General features: G+C 42.9%; 1 protein-coding gene across 8 annotated transcripts in view; it reads right to left on the bottom strand.

The window, feature by feature from the left end:
• Nucleotides 1-19,641, bottom strand: part of NF1 (neurofibromin 1) — a 416,066-nt gene that overhangs the window by 352,526 nt on the left and 43,899 nt on the right. For all 8 annotated transcript variants that reach the window (XM_070735304.1, XM_070735306.1, XM_070735307.1 and 5 more), the window contains exons 5-13: nucleotides 15,141-15,247; nucleotides 13,109-13,176; nucleotides 10,621-10,696; nucleotides 9,517-9,674; nucleotides 6,001-6,174; nucleotides 4,013-4,135; nucleotides 3,622-3,696; nucleotides 2,320-2,451; nucleotides 511-645 (exon numbers count right to left, since the gene is read on the bottom strand). In XM_070735304.1, the coding sequence (XP_070591405.1) occupies nucleotides 511-645; nucleotides 2,320-2,451; nucleotides 3,622-3,696; nucleotides 4,013-4,135; nucleotides 6,001-6,174; nucleotides 9,517-9,674; nucleotides 10,621-10,696; nucleotides 13,109-13,176; nucleotides 15,141-15,247 (1,048 nt within the window). The remainder of the gene's footprint in view (nucleotides 1-510; nucleotides 646-2,319; nucleotides 2,452-3,621; nucleotides 3,697-4,012; nucleotides 4,136-6,000; nucleotides 6,175-9,516; nucleotides 9,675-10,620; nucleotides 10,697-13,108; nucleotides 13,177-15,140; nucleotides 15,248-19,641) is intronic.

Raw genomic sequence — 19,641 nt, 5'->3', positions numbered from 1 at the left:
TGCAAAATCTGACTTTTTTGACCATCTTTGGCATTGGGAAACTAATGTGAACATTTCTGAACACAATGATATGAAAATTGAAATGAAAAAATTGATGCTCATTTGTTTATTTTGCTCAGAAAAGGGTCTCCTCCCCCACGGCTGTGTGCACTTTTTTCAATTTATAGATAGAATAGCCTACCAAATCAGATTTTTTTGACCATCTTTGGCATTGGCATACTAATTTGAACACTTCTGAACATAATGAAATGAAAAAAAATTATGTTTATAACACTCGTACTCCTCCGGGTCATATTGACCCGGAGTATAAAAGGGTTGATTCTAGCTACTGGAATGGTCTTTTTGAATACTTTTTTTCGCTAGTATACTAATTTGAACATTTCTCAACACAATGATATGAAAATTGAAATGAAAAAAATTAATGCTTATTTGTGTATAGTAAATGGGAGGAGAATACCAGGGTTAAAAAGCAGTTTACAATCTTTTTTTAAAAACTGGATTTTTACTTACATAGAGTAAGAGTTTTGGGTCAGCATGGATCAGTTTTACAATAGATAACAACAAAACTTTATAACTTCTGGTTTCAACATCTGTAGGTTTTTCTTTAAACTTCAGGCTTGTCATTTTCTCTTTAAATGTAAGACTCTAAGAAAATTAAAACATTAACAAGGTAATAAATATTCCAAACATGGAGCTAGTTTTAAACAGCAGTATATCAATTTTTGGTTTTAACACATCTATTGCTGAAATATGAGTTGTACAGTTGGTTTCTCCCCCCCCCCCCACTTTTTCATTAGTCTTGAATTGGAATTTCCATTGTCTTCCATTATGATGCAATATCTCTTTAACTCATATCTCTTAAACCAGGGACAGGCAAAGTTGACTCTTCTATGACATGTGGACCTCAACTCCCAGAATTCCTAAGCTAGCATGATTAGCTCAGGAATTCTGGGAGTTGAAGTCCACAAGTCATAGAAGAGCCAACCTTGCCTACCCCGTCTTAAACTCATCCCTTTCATTACTCAAGAGAAGGATTCTGTGGTCACCTGAACAGGTTGAAAACAACAAGTCAGTCTGCAGCTAAACTAATAAAGGCTACACAGTATAAAAAATTATTATATGAGAAACAAAGAAGAAACTAGCATAGAGTCACAAATAGAAAAGGCGACTGAAACTACCATATCATATCAACCTGCTCAATGCAGAAATTAAAAGGTATCAAAAAGATTGAGAAAGGAAGACCCACCGGTGTCTAGAAACTAAGTTACGCTGCTCTGTTGTTTTTATTTGCTAAAACTTTTCAGATTAATTCCGTGTTTTCCAACTTTGAGAATTGGCAATGATCATGCTGCCTATGGAATTCTGGGAGTTGAAGTCTGCTCCTAGAAATTCCCATGGTTAGAAAATCCTGCCTTATTTATTTATTTTATTTATTCAATTTTTATGCCGCCCTTCTCCTTAGGCTCAGGGCGGCTTACAACATGTTAGCAATAGCACTTTTTAACAGAGCCAGCATATTGCACCCACAATCCGGGTCCTCATTTTACCCACCTCGGAAGGATAGAAGGCTGAGTCAGCCTTGAGCCGGTGATGAGATTTGAACCGCTGACCTTCAGATCCACAGTCAACTTCAGTAGCCTGCAGTACAGCACTCTACCTGCTGCGCCACCCCGGCTCTTATAGTTTAATTTAGTAAAGGGTCGTCATCACTGGCATCTATCTATGGTGCTTCCCAGGGCCAACGGGGGCATACATGCCCCCACCGCGTGTATGCACCCCCGCACCCCCGCCACAAGATCTTGCTCCTGCGCCTGCACCCAAAGCAAAACCTCATACAATTTCGGCAATTTTCGCCGATATTTTTGCTTACGCACCTGCGCGAAGTGAAAAATCACTGAAATCGTGCGAGATTTCGCTTCAGGCACATGTGCAGATGCAAAATCTTGTGCGTGCATGCATCTCCATTTTTTCTAACGGATTGCCAATCCCACCGGTACCAGGTGCAGCCCATCACTGGTTTAATCCCTCCTAGGTTATCAAATTGCCTAGTGATATCCATGCCAGTCTGTAAACAGCCAGGGGATATTTGGCTTCTCTTGTGTTTTCTTGCCAAGAGCTGAGAACACCACCAAGACGTGCTAAGTTTTTTCACCTTGGGTTTTACATTGGAAAGATCACAAGGGGAAAAATGGGGAGCAGATGTTCTTTTTAAGGCCACCAAATGGGTACCGCTGGAGGCAACATTAGAACATCAAAAAAGGAACAAGTGCATGTCCTCAAGAATTTGTGTCAACTAATTAACAAAAAGCAAGGCCTCACCGGGGTCATACGGATTGGAGTATGCACACCAGAGCCCTGTAAAGCTTTATGGAGAGTCTCACTGAACATGCTGCGGAGTTCCACGGAGTGACAATAGACAGCGTCGATCTTGGGCCACCATTCTAATGCAGACTGGATGAGGAAGAAGACAAAATATCAGCAGAGATTAGACAACGGGAGGATTCCATAGGGCACACAGTCTAGCAAGGAATTCCCAATGAAGTGGCCCACGTATGGCTGCGCCACTGCTTCCAGCAGTTTTCCTAAAGCAGGTCACAATGGTTTTGATGGTGACATCATCTTGCATCACAGGTATCAAGAAGGAGGCACAGTGGCTCAATGGCTTAAAGACACTGGAGATGGTCTTTGGTCCAGCAGTTCTAAGCCCTCATACAGTGATGGCGAACCTTTTTTCCCTTGGGGACCAAAAGCGCATACGCACACACACACCTGCACGAATGCCCACACCCATAATTCAATGCCTGGTGAGGGCAAATATTGCCTCCCCTGCCCCCCCACCCCGAAGGCCTATGGAGGCCAGAAACACCCCATTTCCCAATTTCTAGTTTATTTGTTTGTTTGTTTATTTATTTATCTATTTATTTATCTAACTATCTAACTATCTAACTAACTAACTAACTAACTAACTAACTAACTAACTAACTAACTAACTAACTAACTATCTATTTATTAGATTTGCATGCCGCCCCTCTCCGCAGACTCGGGGCGGCTCACAACAACAACAAGAACAATGTAAGAACAAATCTAATAATTTAAAAAACACTAAAAACCCCATTATTAAAAGCAAACATAGACACAAACATACCATGTATAAACTGTATAGGCCCGAGGGAGATGTCTCAGTTCCCCCATGCCTGACGGCAGAGATAGGTCTTAAGAACTTTACGAAAGGCAAAGAGGGTGAGGGCAGTTCTAATCTCCGGGGGGAGCTGGTTCCAGAGGGTCAGGGCCGCCACAGAGAAGGCTCTTCTCCTGGGTCCCGCCAAACGACATTGTTTAGTCGACGGGACCCGGAGAAGGCCAACTCTGTGGGACCTAACCGGTCGCTGGGATTCGTGCGGCAGAAGGCGGTCCCGGAGGTATTCTGGTCCGATGCCATGAAGGGCTTTATAGGTCATAACCAGCAATAGCCTAGCTCTGTTAAAAAAGTGCTATTGCTAACATGTTGTAAGCCGCCCTGAGTCTAAGGAGAAGGGTGGCATAAAAATCAAATAAATAAACAAATAAACAAACAAACAAACAAACAAACAAACCAGGGGTTATAATGACTTAAAAACTTACATTTGTAATTATGCGGTGGAGCGAATTCACCAGCACATAATGAAACGTGGATGGGGAATTCTGTGCCAGGCACGTCTAGAAAAGACAAAAGGAGGGGTTAACTTTCCTACAGAAACAAACCTGGAAAGCCAAAGTACAAACCCAGCAGCAACATCTGCATTGCAAGCAAATGAGCAAGACCAGGATTAGGAGGCACCATTGTGGGGCATGAACCCACCCACCCACCCCTACAAAGCAGGGATTTCATCAACGTTTCATCCACATTTTCAGAACTAGAAAGAAGAGAGTTCTTGGTTCGTCTTAAATCCCGTCCATTTGACTCACCTGTCCGATCCCATCCCCAGGACCACCTTCAGCTAGGGAACGGGGACCTAAGGAGCCACATCCTTACCTTGAAGTGTTGGTTATTGTGGGGGCTGATTCGGAAGCAGGACACTAAGCAGTCGATCATGAGGTCTATGTCTGCATTCTGGTTACCTCTGGAGAAAGGCTTGCTCGGGTTGAAGAGTAGGTTCTTTAAGGCAACAAACACAGTTTGTGGTTATTACAATCAGCCTTAGGCAATACTGGAAGTGGTGGGGAACCAACAAAAAGCGGTTGAGCATGGAAACATAGAAGATTGACGGCAGAAAAAGATCTCAGGGTCCATCTAGTCTGCCCTTATACTATTTCCTGTATTTTATCTTGTTCTGTCTGGGTCCCCCCAGACGTCAACACCAACTAAAAGGAGTAGCCAGACACGCTGGTAAAAAGCAAAGTCATTTTATATCTTTGAAAAACAAACACAGATAACAAAAACTGTTCTTACAAACTGGAATGCTATGAAGCTTCACAGAAAAGTCACGACGGCCAGACAATACAACAGGCTTCTTGCTGGCACACACACCACTGTAGATAATAAAACCCACACCTCTCCCAAGTTTTCAGCCTTCGAGGCCACAAACCAGAATCAGAGACGCCAAGGATCGAAGCAAGGTCACAGGACTCCCAAAAGATAACTCTCCACAATACAGGAAGGGTGGCCCTGCCTTTTCAACCTTTCTGAGGTGAACCACATCCAAACCCAGCTGTTGCCTATTAGGGATGGAAATACCTGGCTAATTGTCCCCTTCGTTGTGCTGCCCTTCTCTGCCTCATATCGATGATGGCTTGTGCGTTCTCATGTAAGGATTCCAGGCTACTCGCTGGGGAGAGCTCCCCCCTGGGGGTCTCAGGCTGTTCTCCCTCCTCCTCGTCCTGACATTCCTCTTCCCCGTCTGCCTGGTCCTCCTCCTCCTCCTGTTCCTCGTCCTCCCCCTCTGAGCATGGATCCGGCAGAGTTCCAGCCGTTCCCTGAGGAGCCTCAGGCTGAATCACAACATATCTTAGGGTGGATCTATGTTTATCCCAGGCATGTTTAAATTCAGTTACTGTGGATTTACCAACCACGTCTGCTGGAAGTTTGTTCCAAGCAGCAAAAAATTGTGTTAATTCCCTTGTAAGCGAAGGTAAGAAAAATAATAAAAGCACCATAGTGGTTTAAGCCAGATATCCATTTATGTCATGGACGTCCTAAACGAGGTTTTTTCAAAAGTTAACTGGGCTTTGTTTTTTCTTGAAGATGTTTCCCTCCTCATCCAAGAAGCTTCTTCAGTTTGAAGCTTTTTGGATCAGAAGTGAAATGTCTTCAAGAAAAAGCAAAGTCTAGCTACCTTTTGAAAAAGCACTTTTGGGAAAAACCATAACCTGGATGACTGAGAACCTCCATAGACATTAATCTCATGGGCAGTCACAAGTCCAGCATGTCATGTCAGGTGCAAAAATAGGCAATCATCATCATCATCATCATAATTTATTAGATTTGTATGCCGCCCCTCTCCGAAGACTCGGGGCAACTCTCAACAATGATAAAAACAATAGTGGCACAAATCTAATATTAAAAGAAATAACTAAAACCCTATCATATTAAAACCAGTCAACACATACATACTAAACATAAATTATAAAGAGGCTGGGGGAAAGATGTCTCAAATCCCCCATGCCTGGCGGTATAGGTGGGTCTTGAGTAGTTTAAGGAAGACAAGGAGGGTGGGAGCAGTTCTAATCTCTGGGGAGAGTTGATTCCAGAGGGCCGGGACAAACCACACACTGGTTCTAAAACTGTTTGAGATTTACTTTTCCATCCAGCCTTTTCTTGAACCAGTTTGTTAAGAGCCAGGTTTTTTTCAACAGAAAAGGCAGGACTTTCAGCAATGGATGTTAACTACCATTAATCAACTTAGACAATACCAAGCCAGGATCTGAGAGGCTGCCCACAAAAAATAATTAAAGGTTCAGAGTTCAAAATCTCACACATATAAAGCAGTATATATTTTTGAGTTTCTTTTATTTTTTTTTTACCTTGAGATCTAGTACCATGGACTGCAGTAGATGAAAAATGACTGAATTGTCTTCCCAGCTGATGTATGTCGACGCTTTGCACAATTTTACACAAGCAATGGCTGCACTTTCGGTTAGCTGCCTACTTCCGCTGTGGCCTCCCAGGGCCTTCCTGAGGTTGTCCAAGAATTGTTTCTGTAGTGTCCAAAACATATGAATGAAAAAAATAAGTTAAAATTGTATCAGACCCTGTTCTGCTTGAAGATGATCTTCCTTTGCTTGTAAGGGGGGGACATGATCGAAACATTTAAATATGTTAAAGGGTTAAATAAAGTTCAGGAGGGAAGTGTTTTTAATAGGAAAGTGAATACAAGAACAAGGGGACACAATCTGAAGTTAGTTGGGGGAAAGATCAAAAGCAACGTGAGAAAATATTATTTCACTGAAAGAGTAGTAGATCCTTGGAACAAACTTCCAGCAGACGTGGTTGGTAAATCCACAGTAACTGAATTTAAACATGCCTGGGATAAACATATATCCATTGTAAGATAAAATACAGGAAATAGTATAAGGGCAGACTAGATGGACCATGAGGTCTTTTTCTGCGGTCAGTCTTCTATGTTTCTATGCTTCTAAGCCTGAGAAAACAGGAGTCTGGGCAGTTCAAATGAATATAAAGGTTTATTGCATTGTTAGGGTACGTAGATTTAATAGCTGTAAGTTCATGAGAGGTTGTAAGCAAAGGCAATGGGAAGCTGATGCAATGGGAATGAGGCAGCAGGGTTACTACCATTTTAAGAAGCTGGGAAGAAGGGAAGCCTTTAGAAGGTGTGTCCCTTCTTCTCATGTTCTCTTAGCTCTTCTATGACATGTGGACTTCAACTCCCAGAATTCCTGAGCTAGCATGATTGGCTCAGGAATTCTGGGAGTTGAAGTAGACAAGTCATAGCAGAGCTAACTTTGCCTACCCCTGCTCTAGTATCTCTTTGTTTTTCTCCGTATATGAGTAACTGTATGATAAGGTATTTAGCAACATATAAGTTTGTATATATTTAACCATATATAAACCATTATTAATTATCTAAAGGCTGTGTGCTGTGTTTTTGCTGTTGGGTTTATCTCATAATACTAATACTATGCTTGGAACCCTGACACATCGTTTTTGCCAAAGAGCATAAGGATAAGGGAATGGGATTGAGCAACCTCAGTTGTATACAGTACTGTTATTGGTGGATGTAATTGCCTTGACTATTTTATGTATTTTATTATAGTTTTATTTATTTTATTTATTTATTTATTAGATTTGTATGCCGCCCCTCTCTGAAGACTCGGGGTGGCTAACAACAGTAAAGAAAACAATGTAACAAATCTAATATTAAAAAATAATCTAAAAACCCTGATTTAAGAGACCAATCATACAAACAAGCATACCATGTATAAATTCTATAAGCCTAGGGGGAAGGGAAAATATTTCAATTCCCCCACGTCTGACGACAGAGGTGGGTTTTAAGGAGCTTGCGAAAGGCAAGGAGGGTGGGGGCAACTCTGATATCTGGGGGGAGCTGGTTCCAGAGGGTCGGGGCCACCACAGAGAAGGCTCTTCTCCTGGGTCCCGCCAAATGACATTGTTTAGTCGACGAGACCCGGAGAAGGCCAACTCTGTGGGACCTAACCGGTCGCTGGGATTCGTGCGGCAGAAGGCGGTCCCGGAGATATTCTGGTCCGATGCCATGAAGGGCTTTATAGGTCATGACCAACACTTTGAATTGTGACCGGAAATTGATCGGCAACCAATGCAGACTGCGGAGTTTTATATGTCTTTTTATATTATTTGTTCTGTGTTTTCAACTACAACATTGGTTTGCTGTTTGTAAGCCATCTAGAGTCAAACACAGTGAGTGAGTGAGTGAGTGAGTGAGTGAGTGAGTGAGTGAGTGAGTGAGTGAAGGAAGGAAGGAAGGAAGGAAGGAAGGAAGGAAGGAAGGAAGGAAGGAAGGAAGGATGGATGGATGGATGGATTGTGGAACTTCAAAGGGCAAGCAGTCCATCTGAATGCTTCCCAATGTTTGCTATGTTTTTTATAAATAGTCTGAAAGAGAGATAGAAAGAATAAAGAGAAAAATAGTACTTCAGAAAACAAAAACTGTAGAAAGAAAGTAGTACAAAAAGAAAGTGACCTCCAACTTCTTTCACAAAAAGCTAAAGCTTAATTTCAACCTTTAATTTAGGATTATATTAAAGTATCCATTTTACAAATGGTCAACAGCTTTCATTGGTCAGCCAATCCACATGTTTGGTTCTTGATGGGCTATTTATCCACCACGCAGGCAGCATCCTTTACATACCAGCTGCTGGAGAAGAGTGGGAGATTGCCCTCTTCATGAAAGAGCTTCCCAAAGGGACCTCTTAAAGCAGACCGATACAGAAAATTACAGACGCTTGCTCCCAACAGGACTGCACATAGAAACATAGAGACATAGAAGACTGACGGCAGAAAAAGACCTCATGGTCCATCTAGTTTGTCCTTATACTATTTCCTGTATTTTATCTTACAATGGATATATGTTTATCCCAGGCATGTTTAAATTCAGTTACTGTGGATTTACCAACCACGTCTGCTGGAAGTTTGTTCCAAGGATCTACTACTCTTTCAGTGAAATAATATTTCCTCACGTTGCTTTTGATCTTTCCCCCAACTAACTTCAGATTGTGTCCCCTTGTTCTTGTGTTCACTTTCCTATTAAAAACACTTCCCTCCTGAACCTTATTTAACCCTTTAACATATTTAAATGTTTCGATCATGTCCCCTCCTTTTCCTTCTGTCCTCCATACTATACAGATTGAGTTCATTAAGTCTTTCCTGATACGTTTTATGCTTAAGACCTTCCACCATTCTTGTAGCCCGTCTTTGCACCCGTTCAATTTTGTCAATATCTTTTTGTAGGTGAGGTCTCCAGAACTGAACACAGTATTCCAAATGTGGTCTCACCAGCGCTCTATATAGTGGGATCATAATCTCCCTCTTCCTGCTTGTTATACCTCTAGCTATGCAGCCAAGCATCCTACTTGCTTTTCCTACTGCCCGACCACACTGCTCACCCAGTTTGAGACTGTCAGAAATCACTACCTCTAAATCCTTATCTTCTGAAGTTTTTGCTAACATATACCAACTCCCCCCAGAGATTAGAATTGCCCCTACCCTCCTTGCCTTTCGTAAGCTACTCAAAACCCACCTCTGCCGCCAGGCATGGGGGAATTAAGACTTCTTCTCCCCCTAGGCTGATACAACTGTATGTATGGTATGTTTGTACGTATGTTGGTTTTATACATTAGGGGGTTTTAAGTTAGTTTTTAGTATTGGATTTTTACTGTATATTGTTTATGACTGTTGTTAGCCGCCCCGAGTTTTCGGAGAGGGGCGGCATATAAATCCAATAAATGAAAATGAAATGAAATATACGTCTCACTTTTACGTTTGCTTTAAATCAACTCTTCATAGAAAGACCCCTGCTGGGAAGGTATTTCAGCTTTCTTTACCTTGTTCATTTTATTTTCTTCTACTACCTCCTTCGCAATGTCTTGGATGATTTCTGGACAAAGGACGAGGAGGATAATTTGCAAGGGCCAAACAGCTGCTTTGCGTTTCGTGCTTTCAGCAAACCCATCTACCAGATCAAACAGCTTCTCTGCACAATCTAAACCAAAGAAATGAGATGAGACAAAACATGCCGAGTTCCACTTACAGAAGAAGGATAAATTCTAAAATCCCTCCCGTGTTTAACACAGTATCAATAATTAACAGTACTGCAATGATGTGACTCCTGGATGAGAGAGGGAGGGAGAAAAGTCAGGCAGATAGGCAGGCAAAGGGAGGGAGGGAGGGAGGGAAGAAAGAAGGAAGGAAGAAGGAGGGAGGGACAGGGAGAGGAAGAAAGGAAGGAGGGGAGGAAGGAAAGAGGGAGGGAGGAAGAAGGAAGGAAGGGGAGAGGGGGAATGAAGGAAGGAAAGAGGGAGACAGGGAGGCAAAGAGGGGGGAAGGAAGGAGGGAGGGAAGAAAGAGAGAGAAAAAGACAGACAGAGAGAGAGAGAGAGAGAGAGAAAGAAAGAAAGAAAGAAAGAAAGAAAGACCTAAGTAATTACGACCTTCAAGAAGAAAACACAACACAACTTAAACATTTAGCCTGGCTTTTTCCCCCTAAGTAGAGGATGAAGAACATCTTGAGAAGTACAAACATTTCCTCTAAAAAAAACATTGAGTAGGACAAGTTTGAGATCTGCAGGCCAGATGTTAACACGGAAGACCATTTTTGCCCCAGTGACACAAGCTTAAATGTCAATTCCCCCACTCCCAACACCCCCAGAAAAATGCTGGGTAATCTCAAACGGTTCAACCAAAATGGCATGACTATTAACATTCTGGATGGGATTGAGAGGAACTGGATTCCTGGCAGCTACAGGGCCACAAATTCATCAATCCTTTTGAGATTCACATCCAGAGACCATGTTCAAAACAAGTCCCTTTAGAAGGTTATACATGGTTGGTTTGTAATTATGTGAGCTCAGCCGTGCAGGGAGACTCTCTTGGATGTAACAAAGAAAATTCACCCGGCAAGTCTCTTCCTGGCTTTTATAAACCCTTACCTGAGAGATCTGTCTGTGGTGTCTGGTATAGCTTAGTAAATTCATCCGGATAGTTTTCCACCCAGTTCCAAAAGGCCTAAAAGATATTTGTCAGAAAGCACAATGAATGCAAAGAATACATTTTGTACAGGAGCTACATTTCCAGATGATAAATGATGCAATCGTGTCCTTTCTGATTTCGCAGGAGAAAGCAAATACAGTGGTACCTCGGTTCTCGAACGCCTTGGTTTTCGTACATTTCGGATACCGAACAAAATTTTCGGCAAAAATTTGCTTCGGTATCTGAACAAAAATTCGGATACCGAACAGCCACAGAAAATTGTGTTTGTTATCCGAAATGTTACCACCCGCTTAACAGCCTCCCAGTCTCTATAGTCTAACCTCTCCAAGCTGCAGGAAGGGTGGGGGCGGCTGCAATACTGGCAGCTTCGGGGGGCTCCTTTCCTCAGTGCTTCGTCTTGTGCACCAACTTTCTCCTTCCCGGCAGCAGCGGTGGCGACAGCAGCGGCTTCCCTTCGAGGAGGAGCAGCGCCGGGAACGTCATGTGATGAAGGGAAGCCGGTGGAGCCATCTCAGCAGTTGCCGCCGCTCCACCGGCTTCCCTTCATCACGTGACGTTCCTGGCGCTGGTGCTCCTCAAAGGGAAGCCGCTGCTGTCACCACCGCTGCCGCCGGGAAGGAGAAAGTTGGTGCACAAGACGAAGCACTGAGGAAAGGAGCCCCCCGAAGCTGCCAGTATTGCAGCCGCCCCCACCCTTCCTGCAGCTTGGAGAGGTTAGACTGTAGAGCTCCTCAGATTTTTATCCCATAGGAAATAAAGAAAATAGATTTAATTGGTTCCCAGCGAGTCATCAGGGGCTGGGAACCAGTTAAATCCATTTCCATTATTTCCTATGGGATAAATTAATTCCGTACTCGACCAAATCAGTTCTCGACCACACTTCTGGAACGAATTGTGGTCGAGAACCGAGGTATCACTGTACAGAAAAGCAAAAGCGCATAAAATATTCCCCTCTTTCTCTGTAATGCATAAATCAACTCAGAATGTAACCAAACGTTCTACTGCACTTACTAAGTTACCATTATGAAGCGTATGATAGAAAAGAACATCATCTCATGTCATAATTCTGGTCTTTCGCTTACTTTAAACTCAAAGGGATTCAAATAAATTCCTTAGGACTCATGTATGTTCAATTAGCAAGGCAAACTAAGAGACGCTTCAAACCAACCTACATAAAATTCCAATAATAAATACATACGTTTCAAAAACTATAAATGAAAGAAGTTTTCCTTGTTTGATTTAAAAAAAACACACACAGGATATTCCAGCGTTTTTCAACTTTGGCCATTTGAAGATGTGTGGGAACCAACCAGTGGACTATGTTTCAAAAAAATTTACTGCCAGTTCTGTGGGTGTGGCTTTATTTATTTATTTCGATTTGTATGCCACCTATCTCCCTAGAGACTCTAGGTGGCTTGGTGGGCATGACTTGATGGGTTAGAGAATATTATTTTACTGAAAGAGTAGTAGATCCTTGGAACAAACTTCCAGCAGACGTGGTAGATAAATCCACAGTAACTGAATTTAAACATGACTGGGATAAACATATAACCATCCTAAGATAAAATACAGAAAATACTAGTATAAGGGCAGACTAGATGGACCATGAGGTCTTTTTCTGCCGTCAGACTTCTATGTTTCTATGGCAGGGGAAAGATACTGTAAAATCTCCATTCCAGAGGCTAAGAATAGATGGGAGTAGGGCCAGTCAGAGGTGGTATTTACCAGTTCTCCGAACTACTCAAAATTTCCGCTACCAGTTCTCTAGAACTAGCAAGAACCTGCTGAATCCCACCTCTGACTCCAACTCACAGAATTCCCCAGCCAGCATAACTGGTTGGGAATTTCTGGGAGTCAAAGTCCACACATTTCAAGGGTCCACGGCTGAGAAATACTGGTGTAGTATAAGTGAGTCAATTCTTTTTTTAACAGTCAATTATTTCCTCGGCTTTCCTTAACGTAATAAAGGATGGAGATAAAAGCTTCTCTAGTCATTATACTGCTAGACTAGGAAGGAGGAGACTGTATCTTGGGTACCGAGGTGAGCTGAATGATTTTGGGCCAGTGCTCTTGGGGGAAAAGGCAAATCGCAAACTACTTGGAAATGTTGCCAAGAAAGCTGCAGAGACGTGTCCACTAGAAGCCACTTAATTCAGGCAACTGCTCCAGTGCCCCAGGAGACAACTGGACTTTCTTATTTTTCCTTTGGAAGATGTTTCACATCTCATCCAAGAAGCTTCCTTCAGCTCTGTCAGGGTCCCCACCAAAAGAAAAACAAGAAACTTCAATTGCCTCCTGAAAAAACACCTTTCGGACAATCATGACCTGGATGACTGAGAATCTCAGAGAGGGGCAGCAAATAGATGGATGGATGGATGGATGGATGGATGGATGGATGGATGGATGGAAGCGAGGGAAATAACGTACCTTTTCAAGACTGTTGATAACTGCCAGTTGGGCTGCTTTCTTGAGAGTTTTGAACTTAAAGACCGTCTCTGTAAAATCAGAAAATGGGGCATTCATATTGTAAATCAGTTTTCACTTCTCTAGTATCCTTAAATGTGTTGGACTATGGTTCCCATCATCTGCAAGTAGCAATGTTAGGTTTGGAGGGGATGAAATAATTTAGAGCCCAACATATATGGAAAGTGTTAACTGAGGAAAACTTAGACCAGTGTTGGCTAACCTTTTTCGGCATCAATTGCCCATTGCTTTTCTGGGTTCTAGTACACATTTGTGCCAGCCAGTTAGTCTTTGCACGTCAGAAAGCGCCGGAAACCGGAAGAGCATCTCCCAGCATGCACCTGCGGGAGTGCCAGAAACCAGAAGAGCAAAACCCTGCCCTGAGTCTCAGGAGAAGGGCATAAGAACATAAGGAGAGCCATGCTGAATCAGGCCAAAGCCCATCGAGTCCAGCATTCTGTGTCACACAGTGGCCCACCAATTGTCCATGGGGATCTTCAGCAGAAAGAGAAGGCAAGACCCTTCCTTTCCCTTGACCCCCAATAAATGGTACCCAAGGGAATCCTGCCTGCCTCAATCAACATAGAGGCGGCACATGGACATCCATTTCAATAACCACTGATACACTTGGCATCCATGAATCTGTCTAATCCTGCCTTGAAGCTATCCAGGCTGACAGTTGTCTCGACCTCTTCTGGAAGTGAATTCCATAAACCAACGACTCTCCGGGTGAAGAAATATTTCCCTTTATTTGTCCTCACTTTCTTACCTATGGGCTTTAGGGAGGGCCCCCTCGTCCTAGTATTGTGTGATAGAGAAAAGAATTTGTCTCTATCCACCTTTTCTACCCCATGCATGATTTTATACACTTCGATCAAGTCACCCCTTAAACGCCCTCTTTCAAGGCTGAAGAGACCAAGGCATTGCAACCTGGTTTCATAAGGGAGGGGCTCCATTTCCCTGACCATACTTGTTGCCCTTTTTTGCATCTTGCGGCATAGAATTAATCAAATTAAAAAAAAATAAAAATAAATAGCAGTTCCCTGCGCGCCAGGGAGCTGCTCTTCTGGTTTCTACCATTCCCACATGCGCAAAGACTAGCTGGCCAGTGCATATATGCACGCCACAACCCAGAAGAGCAATGGGCGTCAGCTGGCATGCCCAGAGAGATAGCTCTGCGTGCCCCTTTCGCTACACGTGCCATAGGTTCACCGTCAGAGTCATAGATCGTGATAAGCAAAATGTAAATTAAAAAAATTGCCATTTGCATTTATACATGTGGGCTTCCAATTTCAACAGTACAGTGGTACCTCGTGATACGAACCCCTCGTGATACGAACACTTCGAGACACGAACCCGGGGCTCAGAAAAATTTTGCCTCTTTTTATGACCTTTTTTCGCCTTACAAACCCACTGCAGATCGCAAAATGGCGCTCCGCAGGGCGCCGCTGCTCGGCTGTCACCTTTTAAAACAGCCGGGGGGCTTCTCGACGTTCTCCCGAACCCGAACCCAAACCCGAACTTTTCGGGTTCAGGTTTGGGAGGCCGCCGAGAAGCGCCGCCGCCTGCCTGTCACCTTCTTAAATAGTAGGGGGGCTTCTCGGCGTTCTCCCGAACCCGAACCCGAAAGTTTGGGTTCAGGTTCAGGAGGCCTCCATGAAGCACCCAGCTGTTTCAGAAGGTTACAGCCGGGTGGTGCTTCTCGACGGAGCGCCATTTTTGCGATCGGCGTCGTCGTTTTCAGCCGATCTGGAGGCTGGAAAGGAGGTGGGGAATCCCAATAGGGAATTCCATGGGCGGAGCTTTGACGTCACGAAGACGTCCTTCCTGGAGGCCACGTTTCAGCCGACATCCAATGGGAAACATTGTTCCGTGTTACGAACTTTTCGCCTTACGAACCTCCTTCCGGAACCAATTAGGTTCGTAAGACGAGGTATTACTGTATAATCAGATCCACAGCTTTAAAATTTAAACAGACAAGAGCTTCGTTGCATACCTTGTAGTATCCGCTTTAATTTAGTGCAGTCCACACTGATGTATTGCAATAACTCAATATCGTGGACATCAGCATTGTCTTCAGAGCACACTGTCAATTCCTGAAGTCTGCAAAAATAAACATCCTTTTTAAAATAGAGAATAAAACTTGGCCGGTAAAGTGGGGAGGGATATTTAAAGTGGATTTGAAGCCAAAAATGTAAAGAAATCAAGGATAACTCTTCAACCTCTAGAATTATCCTATGTTGAAAATGTACAAACAATGGAACAGAGTTAGGGACTCAGGATTTAGTATCTTTCAAATGATTCAATAGAGGCAGTCTCCCGTATTGCTAACTCTGTCTTTCTCTTGAATTTGTATGCAAGACAGAATATGTACTTACAAATGAACTACATAAAAATGGCTATTTATTTATTTATTTATTTATTTGTTTATTATTTAGATTTGTAGGCCGCCCCTCTCCGCAGACTCCGCAATTGGGGTAGTCCTTCTGGGAGCCAACCAGTGTTCCCTCTAATTTTTTTGGGGGGTGGGTGGAAAAGTATAGTGTCTGAGTGGCAGTCCCTTCGGGACTGGGCGGCACAGAAATAATAAATAAATAAATAAATAAACAAACAAACAAACAAACAAACAAATAAAAAACCCACCCTGTTTTGCCTCAGAGAGTTTCAAAATAAAATACTGTACTGTGTGTCTATAACAGTGAGCTCATAATAGGGCAACTCTATCAATATCAAAATGCTGCTTAAATAGTTGAGCTAGTTTCAAACTAGATTTTGATTTTCTTTCTCTCTTCCTTACTCCCATTCTTTTTCTTTCTCTTTTCCTTCCTCTCTTTTTTCTATCTGTTTCTCTCTCTTCCTCTCTTCCTCTCTCTCTCCTTCCCTCTCTCTCCTTCCCTCTCACTCTTTCCCTCTCGGCTTCTGGGCAGGTTTGGAAAACTCTGAGTTGATGATGATTTTTAAGTGAGCGATTGCTCACTGCTCAGCTTAGAAGGAACTATGGAGCCAACAAACCACTGAATTCAATTCAATTCAATTTATTAGATTTGTATGCCGCCCCTCTCCGAAGAGCTTTCCCAAGCCCCCCAATGCTTTCAGGAACCATTGAAAATAGGTTTTATTTATTTGTTTGTTTGTTTGTTTGTTTGATTAATTGATTGATTTGTATGCCGCCCCTTTCCGAAGACTCGGGGCGGCTAACAACAATAAAGAAAACAATGTAACAAATCTAATATTAAAAAATAATCTTAAAAAAACCAACCCCAATTTAAGAGACCAATCATACAAACAAGCATACCATGTATAAATTCTATAAGCCTAGTGGGAAGGGAAAAAATTTCAATTCCCCCATGCCTGACGACAGAGGTGGGTTTTAAGGAGCTTGCGAAAGGCAAGGAGGGTGGGGGCAACTCTGATATCTGGGGGGAGCTGGTTCCAGAGGGTCGGGGCCACCACAGAGAAGGCTCTTCTCCTGGGTCCCGCCAAATGACATTGTTTAGTCGATGGGACCTGGAGAAGAGCCGGGGTGGCGCAGCAGGTAGAGTGCTGTACTGCAGGCCACTGAAGCTGACTTGTAGATCTGAAGATCAGCGGTTCAAATCTCATCACCGGCTCAAGGTTGACTCAGCCTTCCATCCTTACGAGGTGGGTAAAATGAGGACCCAGATTGTGGGGGCAATAGCCTAGCTCTGTTAAAAAAAGTGCTATTGCTAACATGTTGTAAGCCGCCCTGAGTCTAAGGAGAAGGGCAGCATAAAAATTGAATGAATGAATGAATGAATGAATGAGTAAATAAATAAATAAATGAATGAATGAATGAATGAATGAATGAATGAATGAATGAATGAATGAATGAATGAATAAATAAATAAATAAATAAATAAATAAAGCAAGCCAACTCTTTGGGACCTAACCGGTCGCTGGGATTCGTGCGTATCTTAAAAACCCGCAGGTTCAGCAGTTCCTAAAAGTTCATCGCCTTGAGAAAGAAGAATGCCATCCACTATTTTCAGTAATAGGCAGTTCAGTTGTATTTTGCCTGGGGAGGGTGAAAAACAGGCCTACCAGGCCTACCATAAGTTGGGAAGTGGGCTGTTTCTGGCCTCCAGAGGCAATTTCCGCCCTCGCCAGGCATTGGATTATGGGTGTGGGCACTTGCGCAGGCGCGAGAAGTGTGTGTGCACAAACTTTCGGCATCCGAAGGAAAAAAGGTTCACCATCTCTGCTATACACCAAGATGCACAAGATGCTATTTTCTTCCCACCAAAGTAGCACCTATTTATCTACTTGCGCTATATGCTTTCAAACTGCTAGGTTGGCAAAATAATAATAATAATAATAATAATAATAATAATAATAATAATAATAATAGGTTATTAGATTTGTATGCCGACCCTCTCTGAAGACTCGGGGCGGCTCACAACAACAATAAAAACAATATTATAATGGCACAAATCTAATATTTAAAAAAATTAAAAACCCTATCGTAATTCAAAACCAAAAAGCACATACATACCAAACATAAATTATAATAAGCCTGGGGGAAAGATGTCTCAAATTCCCCATGCCTAGCGGTATAGGTGGGTCTTAAGTAGTTTACGGAAGACAAGGAGGGTGGGAGCAGTTCTAATCTCCGGGGGGAGTTGATTCCAGAGGGCCGGGGCCGCCACAGAGAAGGCTCTTCCCCTGGGGCCCGCCAGATGACATTGTTTAGTCGACGGGACCCGGAGAAGGCCAACTCTGTGGGACCTTATCGGCCACTGGGATTCGTGCAGTAGCAGGCGGTTCCGGAGGTACTCTGATCCAATGCCATGTGCCATGCTGGAGCACATTAATGCCATGCAGCGCACGGTTCTGAGCTGAGCATTCCCTCAGTGATTAATTTAAATGCAATAAACCCCAAATCACTAATGAATTTTCCATGAGTACAGTTCCTTGATATCATTCACAGCTCCAGAATAAAGCCTGCCAAAAAAACAAAACTCCCTACCGTTCATGCCTTGACCCCAATTCAATTAATTGTATAATTAAATGTACATGTGTGTTTTCTTGTCTCATTTTTCAAAATGACCTGTATTCTGGTCAGGGAGCTACAAACAACTGAATCAAGTTATTGATTCAGTATAAGTTGAAAAACCAAAAGACCCATTTGCCTACGTTTCAAATCCACAGAGGCATATCTGAAAACAGAAACACTAAGGAGGTTGTGCATTTCATGCAGGCACAAAAATGTTTAATTGCTCCAGCCTGACGTGGGAATGTGATGGAAATTCCTCTGCAGATCTTAAAGCAGAAGCAGGGTTCTCCAGAGAAGCAGCAGCAGTATTATACTTGCAGATGGGAACCAAATGGCCACCTCTTTAATGTCTGTGCAACTGAGATCACAAATTGAAAACATCAATTGAAATCAAGCCCTATCCATCTTCCCAACCAATACAGCTAAGATGAAGAAAGGGGATGCCTAATGGCATAATTCAAGAAGCATATTTGTGTCTCCTGTCACCTGGCCCCCTCCTATGAATACGGGTGACATGATAGAAAACAAAGAAACATAGAAGACTGACGGCAGAAAAAGACCTCATGGTCCATCTAGTCTGCCCTTATACTATTTCCTGTATTTTATCTTACAATGAATGTATGTCACAATCTCCCTCTCCCTGCTTGTTATACCTCTAGCTATGCAGCCAAGCATCCTACTTGCTTTTCCTACGCCCAACCACACTGCTCACCCATTTTGAGACTGTCAGAAATCACTACCCCTAAATACTTCTCTTCTGAAGTTTTTGCTAACACATGATAACAGTGTTCCAGTATCTAAGAGGCTGCCACAAAGAAGAAGGGGTCAAGTTATTCCCCAAAGCAGCTGGAGGCCAGACAAGAAGCAATGGATGGAAACTAATTAAGAAGAAAAGCAATCGAGAACTAAGAAGAAATTTCCTGACAGTGAGAACATTTAACCAGTGGACCAACTTGCCTCCAAAAAGTGGAGATATTTAAGAAGAGATTGGACAACCATTTGTCTGAAATGGTATAGGGCAGGGATGGGCAAAGTTGGCTCTTGTATGACATGTGGACTTCAACTCCCAGAATTCTTGAGCTAGCATGATTGGCTCAGGAATTCTGGGAGTTGAAGTCCACAAGTCACAGAAGAGCCAACTTTGCCTACTTCTGGCATAGGGTTTTCTGCCCGAACAGAGGATTGGACTAGAAGACCTCCAAGGTCCCTTCTGATTCTATTACTCTGAATTATTTATTTATTAGATTTGTATGCCGCCCCTCTCCGCAGCGCCATCTATGCTAGACGCAAACTGTTGCCATTAAGAATTATAGTACAAAAGATAAAAGCCACTTCCTTCAAAGCTAGATGTGTGAAACAATTCTTTGGAAACAGATGTTACAAAAGGTCTCTGAAGTTTAGCTGACATAGCCTTTAATCATAGCTCTGTCACCCTGATGACTAGGGCCTGATGCTGTTCCTACCCAGAATGTATTTCCGCACA

Source organism: Erythrolamprus reginae, chromosome 1 (assembly GCF_031021105.1).
Source record: "Erythrolamprus reginae isolate rEryReg1 chromosome 1, rEryReg1.hap1, whole genome shotgun sequence".
Lineage (NCBI taxonomy): Eukaryota > Metazoa > Chordata > Lepidosauria > Squamata > Dipsadidae > Erythrolamprus > Erythrolamprus reginae.
The sequence above is the reverse complement of the archived record's forward strand: the minus strand, read 5'-3'. Positions and strand labels throughout refer to the sequence as shown.